General features: G+C 39.6%; 1 protein-coding gene across 1 annotated transcript in view; it reads right to left on the bottom strand.

Moving 5' to 3' along the window:
- Positions 1 to 13,037, bottom strand: part of PAPSS1 (3'-phosphoadenosine 5'-phosphosulfate synthase 1) — a 101,018-nt gene that overhangs the window by 51,261 nt on the left and 36,720 nt on the right. The window contains exon 6 of the mRNA XM_059171434.1: positions 285 to 398. Within this exon, the coding sequence (XP_059027417.1) occupies positions 285 to 398 (114 nt within the window). The remainder of the gene's footprint in view (positions 1 to 284; positions 399 to 13,037) is intronic.

Raw genomic sequence — 13,037 nt, 5'->3', positions numbered from 1 at the left:
TGGAGCCTGTCTAAGGATTTTTGCTCTCCCTCTCCCTCTGCCCTTCCCCCCACTTAAAAAAAAATACATATTATGACTAAAACCACATCAAAGCCATGATATTTTGGGAATATGGCTTCACAAATTAAATACATTTCCCATCCCTGGAAATTGTGATATAAACTATAACTATAACCCCTACCATCACCACCCACGCCCTTAAACATAGTTATTAAACAAGATTTATAGATAATGATTATATGTTAGGCTAAATCACTTGGCACGAAAAGCAACAAAGCACTTACTTTATTAATTTTCAATGCTGGTAATGTCTCTGCATCTGTTTTTGCCAGATGGAGTTTATTTTCTGGCACATATAATTCTTTTACTTCGTAAGAGGCATCCACAGGTACAATATCCTATACAACAAAGAAAGTACAATTAAATATTTGATTCAACAATTTGAAGTTCTCCAAAGGGTATATTAATGAAGAAAATTTAACACCCCAAAAGGAGACTTCAAAACAAAGTATAAAAGTGGGCTCTGAATCCTGTGCCTCCCCAGTCAACTTTTCCTGAGGTCTGCTGGTCTACTCTCAACACATAATATGCCACGTACAAAAGTCTTTAAGCATCACATCCCATTACCTAGTGACGAAGAATAAATTCTGAGAATGTGCCACCGATGTCAAAATCAAGCAACTGCGAAAAACAGGTGACCTCAACTAAGAGGTAATAAGAAGAATTTGGGAACAAACAAAATCACTCTAAATACTACCACTCTCATCTTTAACATGTCAAAAACCCTTTTATTTCAGCTTTCGTATGCATCTTTATCCCTAAAGTCACCAACGCCACCTTCTCAGTCTTGCCACAAGGTTACTCCTGAGTACATCAGCTTTACCCCTACTGTTGTGGTTTGAGAAACAGCACTTTTTGACCCCATCTGGAATGCAGTCAAGAAGTTTCATGTGAACTACAAGTACACATTTACACAACATTGGGACAGTCCTTGTCTCTAAGAACATAGAAGAATGTATCTGTAATCACAACACAGCTCCTTAGAGGATCTCTACAAGTCTTGCTCACTTGTCAGACCCCAAGGAATAATTACCAAAATGTGTTTAATTGCTTCAACTTTTTTTAAAGCCAAATCTATTAGGTCACCTTTATAAGCATACAAAAGTGGCAATGATTAAGGGCTTTTCATACATGTATCTCATCCAAGCAATACTTTGTTATTCAAAACAAATTAATTCTCAAGAGAATGAATAGATAAGCCACAGACCAGAAGAAAATATTTGCAAAAGGCATATCTGAAAAAGGACTGTTATCTAAGACACACACGAAGAGCTCTTAAAACTCAGCGGTAAGAAAACAAATAGCCCCATCTTTTTAAAAAAAATGGGCCAAAGACCTGAACCAAAACCTTACCAAAGAAGATATACAAATGACCAACAAGCATATAAAATGATACTCCACATCATGCCATCAGGGAAACGGCCAAAATCCGAAACACTGACACCGCCGGCTGCCAGTGAGGCTGTGGAGCAACAGGAACTCTCATTTGCTGCTGATGGGAATGCAAATAGTGTAGACACTTTGGAAGACAGTCTGGCAGCTTCTTACAAAACCAAACACACACTTAGCATACAATCCAGAAACTGCGCTCCTTGGCAGTTACCAAACAAGCTGAAATCTATGTCCAAACAAAAACCTGCCCAGATATTTAAAGCAGCCTTATTCTTAACTGCCAAGACTCAGGAACAACTAAGATGTCCTTCAGTAGATGAATGGATAAATTGGTACATCCAGACAATGAATGCACTAAAAAGGAATAAACTTACCAAGCCATGAAAAGACATGGAAGAAACTTAAATGCATATTACTAAGCAAAAGAAGCCAATTTGAAAATGCTGCTTACTGTATGATTCCAACTATATGACGTTCTGGAAAAGGAAAAACTATGGAGATGATGAAAACACCAGTGTTGCCAGGAGTTATGGGTGAGGGCGGGCTGAGGGGAAATGAAGGCAAGAGGGGATTTTTGGGGCACTGAAATGATATGATACTACAACAGTGAATAAGTATACATCTGTCAAAACCCACAGACATAGAACCCCACTGTAAACTATGAACTTTGGGTGACAATGTGTCATAGTAGGTCTTTCAACTGTAACAAATGTACCACTCTGGTGAGGGGTGTTGATAAGAAAGGTTGTGCTTGGTTGGGCGGTGGGGTAGGGTATATGGGAACTCACTCTACTTTCTCACTTTTGCTGTAAACCTAAAACTGCTCTAAAAAATAGCCCATTAAAAAAATGCAAAACAAAAACAAAAGCAATTCAAAACAAGTATCAACGGACAAACCAGAGTTTCAAATCTGGTTGCTATTTTCCTGACTAAGCGAGGAAAGTAACTTCCAACTTGTATTTGGACTTATGGATTTATGTTAATATCTTCAACAGAGGAGAAAAGCAGTCATATATGTGTATCAAAGATAGGAGGATCTCACAAAAGGCCTGGTGCCACTACTCAAGCAGCCCCTATGGGTTCTGAAATCTAGAAAGACGGATGCTCCTACATTTCTCCTCCAAAACAGAACAAAATAGACATAGTTCAGCACTAGCTAAATCAAGTGTCAAAATCAGTCTGCTCCCATTGGCAAATTCAAGCCTTCTGATCTTTCTTAGGATAAACCCAAGCATGAAGGAAAAGAGAAAAGAATACAAATTAAATACAGGAAAGAAACACTGCTTGCTACAATACCAAGTTTAGCTAATTATTTGTGGTGTGCAAACATGGGTACTTTCTGGGAGACCCCTTTGTCCCTCGAGCATCCCACTGTTCACAGGAGGAAGAAAGTGGAAAAGGGAGTGTCTACAACATAAGCCGTGCACAGCACAAGACACTTCATATACCTTTCCAGGACTTCTGCAGTAAAGCTTCCTGCAGGCACCCACAACTGAAGGCTATTCATTGTGTTTATGGGGCAAATACTACATGAGGGCATTCAAGACAATGGTGAAGGAAGAATGATACCTTCCACCAGCTTCCTATAGATAAAAATACTATACAACTTTGTATTAATGAGGCAGATTATTTCTTTCTTTCTTTTTTTTTTTCCCAAGAGCATGAGCATGGGAAGGGGTGTGGAGGGAGAGGGAGAGAAATTCTTAAGCCTACTCCCCACTGAATGCAGAGCCCGATGCAGGGCTTGCTCTCAGGACCCTGAGATCATGAACTGAACCGAAACCAAGAGTCGCACTCTCATCCGACTAAACCACCCAGGCACCCCAAGGCATACTGTGTCTAGTAATGCCAAGCTAGAGAGGCATGTCTTAAATTTTGCCAATAGTCAAAGAAGCAGTTAAGTATACATACACGATCTATACACAATACTTGATTTCACTGTGTACCTGAAGAGGAAATCACATATAGAAAAGTCCCTTGTTTTCTTTGTATTTCAATTTTATCTCAGTAAAACTGGAAAGAAAAAAAATGACCTATAATCTAGCAAAAGAAATAGCTTAAGGTAGTCTATTCTGTGTAATAACAAGGAATAATTTCAGAAATCACTGTTAATACATTTATTTTAAATTATAGCAGTTAAGAGAATTTGGAATTGAGAAAAACAAACCATCCCACATATGGTTATCATTGTCATTTTTATATATTCCCTCCCCATTACAGGGCATTGGTGGTTTCAGGAGTCTGTACAAAACCTATTGTTTCATCGACTAGAAAATAAAAATTCAGAATCCACTTTTCCTACAAGAACAATATGACATGCATTAGGAGAACTGCACACACTCTATCTGTTCAATTAGCTTCTTGGATACGTAAAGCTCTCAAAGACGTCTTGAGACATACCCACTTTTCCTGCTGCAAAATAAAGAACTGAAACCCTCCACACTTGGAATGAATGCTAAAATTCATTTACACAAAAAGCATTCATTAGGACTTTCACAAGGAAGAGTGTGATAAAATTCCATAAAACAGACTTAAAATTAAATACATTAATCATAAAACATTAGGGACATATCTTCAAAACCAAAAAGAGGCAAGAGAAAGCAAGAGGTTAGTTATTCCTGATGTTTACACCTGAGATCTGAGGTCAAACTCTACCAGTGCAACCTTGAGAAGGTCACCGCCACATCTCTGAACAGCTGTTAACAGATATATATACACATATGTTACAGGTCTGCTGTGAAATCCAGCAAATGAAAATACCTGAACTGCAGGGACTGACATTAGCTGGACGCTTCCTGTGAAACCAACATTGTCCCAAGGGCTTCCTGGGAAGAGATGCATTTAATCCTCATACAATCCTACCAAGGAAGATAGTATTTTGCTTGAACAGATCTGGAAATTGAGGCTCAGAAGAGGTTAATAACTGGCCCTGAATCCCTACTGTTCTGTCTTCCAACACACTTAACACACAATAAATACTCAATCGAGCAAGCGTGCCACATTCCAGGAGCTGTTCTAAGCACCCTACACACATTAACTCAGAGAATCCTCAGTACAATTCTAGGACAGGCACTATTATTCAAGACAACTGAAGCCAGAGAAATTAGGTATTTTTTCCAAGGTCATGTAGTTAATTGACAAATGTTAGAGCTGGGATTCCAACTAAGGTCCCACTACTATTCTCCAAAAAAAATAAATAAAAATAATCATTACTATTTCTCTAGTGAAAACAAGCTATGACACATTTTGTCACACAAATTGTCCTTAGTCTATCTTCATGATTTTATTAAACATTCACAATTCCCAGGGTTGTTGGTATGTGATCTTCATGTGTTGATAAAATTCTAGACAAAAAACAAAGATACTGAATACTTCAATTAGGCCTAAAAATTTTTAAACATTTCTAAGAAGAGTAAGTGAGCGATTTTCAAACAACTTTTCCAAACTGCCTCATTGTAAATACGTTGAAAACCTCCACGTCCACCACATTGGACCACTTAGAACTTCAAAATCCAGAATCCACAGTCTGGCGACAAATAACAGCGGGACTCCAGGGAAGAGAAGGATTTCACTGACAAGAACAATTCTACATCAAGTTTTCTTTGCCACCCCTGGAGCCTACATTATTGTAAGGATAGATCTTTTTTACGTTGTAGAGGCTGACCACTCTTCTCTTCCACTACAGTTACTGCTGATGATCGTCAACAGTTTTGGAGAGCCAGAGGAGAGCATCCAAGGGACTAATCTTTTAATCTCTATTGGATGCAATAGGGCATTTTTAGCTGGTTTCCTAAGCCGGAATCACTAGATTCAGCACACAAATACTGACCAACAGCAGCAGCGACCAGGGCCCATGTGATGTCCCAGGCCCCAGGCTGAGGCCGGAGCTGTGCTGTCTCCATCGGGAAACCCACCCTTCTCCAGAACCACACCGCAGGGTACACCCGGATATGTCAATCTACTCCCTCTGAAGGGGTGTTCAAAGTGAGAAAGGAGAACTAACTAATGTTTCTATACATTATCTTTCTTCAGACCATATCCTAAATCAAGAAAACAAATATACAGATAATTTGTGAGCAAACCTGTATCTCCAAGAGAACCAGTCTGAACATGAAAGAATAGTATCTTCACTAGGAGCTCAACTAAACTATTTTTCTAATGTTTTGTGCACTCATATAAGCCATGAACCCATTTGGGATGAATACATTTTTAGTTAATGTGCTGCTTTATATGCATGAACATAGAGGCTATAATCACTTTCCTTTTAAGAAAGGAGGAATTTTTTTCTTATTTTGAGTCAAGATAATTTTTTCATTCTAAGCATTACAATCATTCCCTTTTCAAAATTCACATCAAGCAATATTTTCAAATGAATTTTAGCCTTACAACTTAAATACAAATTCTTCCGATGCCTAACTAAAGTCAAAACTAAACTTCAAGAAGCTGCTACTGTTTTTCTCTTCTAAAAAAAAAACACATCGAGTGAATGTTTTCTGAATTAGCAAAAACATAACAGCATGAATCAAGAGGCACATGGAACATTTGCTCAAAGGAAGCAAGTTCTATATAGATTCTATGTGTAGAGAGAAGAGAATTCGCTTTCAGGAATACAAAAAGAACCTTCTAAATGTACACACGGCCAGTTTCTAGCACACTCTACTGACAAATCTTTTCAGTTCCCAAAACTAATCTTAAACATCTAAAATGAGCAAAAACCACCTCAAAGCGAGACAAGGTATCTGGACAACATAATGTGAAGTCCCGGCCACATGAGTGGTCCATTTTATTTGGGATTCATTAAGATTTCCAGAGACACAGTTAGCTATTAGAAAACAATGTGTTCGGGACGCCTGGGTGGCTCAGTTGGTTAAGCAGCTGCCTTCGGCTCAGGTCATGATCCCAGCATCCTGGGATCTAGTCCCACATCGGGATCTTTGCTCTGCAGGGAGCCTGCTTCTCCCTCTGACTCTGCCTGCCACTCTGTCTGCCTGTGCTCGCTCTCGCTCGCTCTCTCTCTGACAAATAAATAAATAAAATTAAAAAAAAAAAAAGAAAACAATGTGTTCTTCTTCAACTTGTATATATAAAATTTTTTATTTCACAGAATTTCCTTTAAAATAAAAATAGACCACAAAGTAGGCCTGGAGCAAGTGTTTATATACCTAAACCCCTCACCACCAATCTTGAGAGCACCACAGTCACCAGCATTTATGGGTGAAGGGAATACAGGGGGGCCCCCTGAGTCAGGAGTCAGTATACAATTCACATGCTACCATTAATCTTGTAGGTCTACAAATAGTTAAATATTATGAATATGTAAATATTAATTCTAAAATGTTACATGGGTACTCAAAACTTCTTTTTTGCTTGACTGACCAAACACAATCTAAGACCTAACATATACTCTATCTATCATCTTTGCTCAAAAGAAGAATTGTTTGTTTTTCTCTGGAAACCGGCAAACAAAACAAACACTCACTACCTGAAAACAGTAATGTCCTTGTCTTCCCTTTTGAATCTTCCTAAATAACTGTGAACATGTTAATAAACATGATGATTCCACATTCTAAGTTTTGCCTTTAAGTATTTTCGGCACTTTTTTCCTGAGCCAAATCTGCTCACCAGATTTGAAGGCTAGCATTCATTCATATTTTATGTAACTATTAAATTTCTATTATCTAAACTACATGCATCCCAAGCATGAACACCAAACAGCATTCTGGCAAGACTTTAAAACTGAGCTGCGAAGTCAGGTTTTTATGTGCAGTATAAAATCCATTTAGAGCACTAAACCACCATTTCATAAAAAGACAAACCTTTAAATAATTTATAGCACTAGTAAATCTCAAGTTCCTAGTAGATTTAAAAACAGTATTTAAAAGATCACTTTAGATTAAAACCAGCAGCAAGAAGCCTACGTCTTTATGTCATAACACACCAAGTTAAAATGCGATACCAGCAGGCCATCTAGTGACCATCCAAGGGTTCAGGGAAAAACTTAAATCCAAAAATCCTCTATATTTTTCAGTGTCTTCTATTTTCTTGAATAAAAATATGAAAATATGCCAACTGAAGCACATTAAGAAACTGAAGACGCTCTGACCAAACACTGAGAAATTAAGTATTAATATAAACGAACACATTTCCTTACCCCAATTATATTACACAGGCCAGATCAAAAGAGAAGTAAGACAATGCAGAGATGACTGAGGATACTTAACATTATGCTAACCAAAACACCCACCATTCCAAAATACCCACTGTATGGAAAGAAGATTAAAGAAGCAGCACCTGGTAGAATTCATTTCAGGAGAGTCTCTCCAAAGCAACACAAGCATTAGATAGAAAAATGCCTTGACTGTCAAGGATACTGAACTTCGTTCTCCAGAAAGCCCCAAATCAGGTTACCCTCTCTGCTCCAATAAAAAGTTTCCCATATATTACAATGGGAAGTATATATTTAGTCTCTGTCCCTGGTTCCTGGCACAGAGCTCTTGAAACCCTTGGTATCTCCTGAGTGATTAAGGGTGTGTTTGGTGTGATACTGTGATGACTCCAGGCCAAGAGGCTCCTCAAGAAAGATCACACCATATGCAGATGAGAAGGTTGGGACTTTCAACTCCATCCACGGAACTCTGGGCTGGGGTAGAAGCTGGAACGGAGTTCAGTCACCAATGGCCAAAGACTCAATCATGCCTCTGTGATAGAACCTCTGTAGAAACCCCTAGAGGACAAGTTCAGGGAGCTTTAGAGTTGGTAACAGTGCCCAAAGCACAGAGAGGCACCACGGCTCTCTCTGCCCCAGACCTTGTCCTATAGGCCTCGTCCATTTGCATGTTCCTGAGCTGTACCCTTTACAATAAACTGGTATTGGTAAGTAAAGTGCTTTCGTGAGTTCTGTGAGTCAAATAACTGACCCAGGCTGTGGGGGGTCCGGGTCCCCCATGAATGGGCAGTCAGCAAGCTGAAATGCAGGTATCTGGGCACCCTAGTTACAGCTGGCATCTGAAGTAGAAGCACTCTGTGGGACTGCAATATCCAAGCTAACTGTGGACACTTGGTGTCTGCACAGAATCCAACTGCTGAACTCTATCAGAGGACCAGATGATTAGTTAGAGGGGGGAAAAAAACCCCACAAAAGTCTAACAAATGGAGCCTGAAGAGGAAATAAAGTGTACTTAAAATAAGATTTTGTTTTATACAGCTTAATAACACAAGCTGCTCACTTACCATTGAGATTTAGGTTTCAGGGCCTAAGTACATCTGGCATGATGGTCGCCAGCTTTGCAAAAGGAACTCAGGTAACCAACAATCATGTCCTACTTCACACTACAGAGAAAAAACACTTCCCACAAACCAGAGACAGGCACAGGCAGTTTCCTTCTTTACATGGTCAACATTCCTTCCTCTCCAGACACTGCGGCCTCTGAGTGGCTCTGAAGTCCTCGGAGAGTATTCTAATAATATTAACTCCTTCTAAGACCCAATACTCTCAAGTTCTCAATCCCAACTACACTTCGGAAAAGATGGTCAAGGAATGAGCAAGAGAGCCACAGAAAGGACTGCGGTTTCAGAAACCAACTGGAAAGGGAAGGAATCCAGGTACAAGGAAAAGCAGTGTAGAAGAGAGTGGACTTCAGCATCCTTCACACCAAGTTAAAATGCGATACCAGCAGGCCATCTAGTGACCATCCAAGGGTTCAGGGAAAAACTTAAATCCAAAAATCCTCAAATCCAACACTGCCCCTCATGGCGCTGTCCAGGGACAGACAACGTCACCACTCTAAGTCGCCTTCCATCTGTAAATTGAGGATAACTGAACCCACTTCTCAGAGTTTTAACATACTCAGTGTAGGAATGCTCCTGAAACAGCTACTGAAGGCCTTGCCTCCATGGGAGTTCTTAGTGGTTTCCATCTCTGCCCACGACACTGCCTTCTAGCACACACAATGACCGTCTTACACGTGATACTGGTTAGTGCAGGACCTCTCATCTTCACACCCTCGCTCCTCACTGTCACCCTTGCACCCGACATCATCAGCCCCTCACCTCTCCGTCTAGCTTTGTTAAGATCAGCTCCACTCCATGAGCTCCCACAACCCACCTGTGGAAAACCTCACAAATGCCTCTGTGACAATAAGTTGCACGGTTTGTGCCACCCCCAGGTCACCAGGGACAGGCTGCTTCAGAAGGTGTGCGCTGCACTAAGCTCCCTGCCTTCAGGGTGCGGCAGGCAAAGACTCCTTGCACCACCAACTCTGAGTATACCTCCCTTCAACTGTGTTCTTTAATTCCATATCATGCAATAAAAAAAAAAAAAAAAATCAACGAACTGATATGGCCATTCTAGTCTATAACTATAGATAATAGTGATAAGGACCAAAAATTAAGGTCCATGAGGCAGGAATTAAAATTCAAAACACATCCCCAGTGTTTTGTAATAGTACACAGCACATAAAGCATTAACTATCTGTTAAATTAACTAACAGAATCAACCAAATAAAACACAGAAATACATACTTTCAATGGGAAATGAAGTCGTATCTTTTCCCCCTCATGCCCCCCCCCTCTGTCTAAAAGAAAAAAGAAAAAAAAAGAAAGAAAGAAAGAAAGAAAATAAAGAAGAAAGAAAGAAAAGAAAAGAAAAAGGGGCACCTAGGTGGCTCAGTCAGTTAAGCATCTGACTCTTAACTTCAGATCAGGTCATGATCTCAGGGTCATGAGATCAAGCCCCTTGTCAGGCTACACTCCGGGCATGGAGCCTGCTTGAGATTCTCTCTCTCCCTCTCCCACTGCCCCTCTTCTCTGTCTCTATCTCAAAAAAAAAAAAAAAAAAGGAATTGCATTAAGAATCCATTTGCATTTCTTCTGTCACCATCGAGATTTATGACAAAAATAACTTTTCACAAGGAAATTTCTCCATCTTAAACTAATATAACCAGAACACCTTTCTGGTTGTGAATTTAATTACACTGCACTTTAGGTATAATGAGAACACCGCTGAAAGTAAAAGCCAGAGGCATATGGAAATGAATCCTAGGAAATCATATACCTGGAATCCTAGGTATAGAATCCAGTATGTCCATGAGAAAGTTACTCAATATTTCTGAAATATTTCAGAGGTTTACTCTGTGAATAAAATTAGAAAACATATATAAGTACTCAGCACAAAGACCATTTGGAAGCTGTCACAGTAATTAGAGCAAGAAGTAGTTAGAAGCTAAACTAGGAGGAATGCCACTTGCCCTCAGATTCTAACAATGAAAACAAGTATGTTGGTGCACCTGGGTGGCTCAGCTTGCTAAGCATCTGCCTTCAGCTCAGGTCATGATTCCACAGTCCTGGGATCAAGCCCCACATCAGGCTCCCTGCTCAGCAGGGAGTCTGCTTCTCCCTCTCCTGCTGCTGCTCCCCTAGCTTGTGCTTGCTCTCTCTCTTTCTCTCTCAAAAAAATAAAATCTTGGGGCACCTGGGTGGCTCAGTGGGTTAAAGCCTCTGCCTTCAGCTCAGGTCATGATCTCAGGGTCCTGGGATCAAGCCCCGCATCGGGCTCTCTGCTCGCAGGAGCCTGCTTCCCCCCCCAACCCGCCTGCCTCTCTGCCCACTTCTGGTCTCTATCTGTCAAATAAATAAATAAAATCTTTTTAAAAAAATAAAAAAAAATAAAATCTTTAAAAAACAAAACAAAAAAAACACAAATACGTTAAAACACACAAAGCCCCATATATAGGACCCTTATAGTAAGTCCTCGGTAAATGTTGGTTTTTTATTCTACCCCTCTTTTTCAAACCTTCAAGGAAACTGTCCAATTATCCAATTGTCTAGCAGGCATAACACAGAGTAACATCCATATAAAAGAGCAATTAGTATAATCATTACTTAGGAGCAAACATCAGAAGGCTTCATTTAAAAGTGGCAAAATAAATTAAGGACAATAATATGAAAATATGAAGCTTGGAGCTAAACTATGGAGAAGTTTGGGGACGCCTGGGTGGCTCAGCGGGCTAAAGCCTCTGCCTTCAGCTCAAGTCATGATCTCAGGGTCCTGGGATCAAGCCCTGCATCAGGCTCTCTGTTCAGCAGGGAGCCTGCTTCCTCCTCTCTGCCTGCCTCTCTGCCTGCCTCTCTGCCTACTTATGATCTCTGTCAAATAAGTAAATAAAAATCTTTACAAAAATAAATGAAATAAAAATAAACTATGGAGAACCTTGAACACAAATCACCTTAATTCTATAAACCATGAGAAAAATGAATAAATTCTTTAGAGTAAAAAAAAATACAAAAACAAAACAACTAGACAAACTCGAGAAAGAGGATTCTTTGAACAATACGGGATGGAATAAAAGGCTTAAGGAACTGGAAACAGGGTAACCAGTTAAAGGAATATCAGTTAGTATGAGCCTAAAATCAAACAGGGATAGTCTGCCCTCAAGTTTTAAACACTGGGGGTAGTGAGAACTACAAAGTCCCAGGCACGACAGACACTACATGAAGTCTGTATTTTCATTCCACAGAATCATGGCTAAAACCCAATTTCTGACTAAGTACAGTCTGGGATCCTGGGTTAAATCCCAGTATAGGACAGGACCTTAGTGGAAAAATTTGTGAAAGCCATATAAATGTGCGCTTTAGCTTATCAAATCTTACCAGGATTCATTTCTTAGTTTTGAGAAATCTTCTATAGTCATGATGTTAAGGAAAGAGGAACCCAGTTGAGGGACAGACAGGAACTCTCTGTACTATTTTGAGACTTACAGACAATTGCAAAATTTTCTCAAAATACAGTTTTTTTAAAATAAAAACAGCAGAATTGTCTGTTCACTATCAAAAAAAAAACCTCTATGTAGGTCAAATGTCTAACCCAAAGGACGCTAATCTACACCGGGACCCAAAGAAATGGTTAGAAATCAGGGTGCCTGGGTGGCATAGTCAGTTAAATGTCTGCCTTCAGCTCAGGTCATGATCCCAGGGTTCTGGGATCAAGTCCTGCATCAGGCTCCCTGCTCCATGGGAAGCCAGCTTCTCCTTCTCCCTCTAATTGCTGCTTCCTGATGCTTGAACTCTCTCTCAAATTAAATAAATAAATAAATAAAATCTTGCTTTTAAAAAACGGTGGTTAGGAATGAAAGGGAAGACATAAGGGAGGGAGATAAGTGTAGCATCCACCACATATTATGTTTAATAATCCCAAAGAAGTGCCTGTGCTACCTGAAATTATCTAGCTTCAGAGATTCCTGAGCCCCCTACACTATATATGAGAGTATCTGTGTACTTTCCTGAGGTTCTATAAAACACTTAAAAACCACTAATTGGATATGAAAACTGATAACTCAAACTAACAGAAAATAAAACTCTGTATAGCTTCCTAACATTAATAAATCTCCAATTTAAAAAAAAAAAAAGATAGGTATAATGTACAAAAAAATGCAAACAAATTATAATCCAAATGAAAAGAAAAAATACTGGAAACACAGACAACCCCAGAAGGCTAAAGGCAGAGCAAGAATAGACGGTTTGCTGAAAATTAAACAGAGATTCCGGAATAGAACATCACGTAACAAGAGGAAAGACCAGCAAATATATGA

Source organism: Mustela lutreola, chromosome 1 (assembly GCF_030435805.1).
Source record: "Mustela lutreola isolate mMusLut2 chromosome 1, mMusLut2.pri, whole genome shotgun sequence".
Lineage (NCBI taxonomy): Eukaryota > Metazoa > Chordata > Mammalia > Carnivora > Mustelidae > Mustela > Mustela lutreola.
This window is presented reverse-complemented; position numbering and strand designations above follow the sequence as displayed.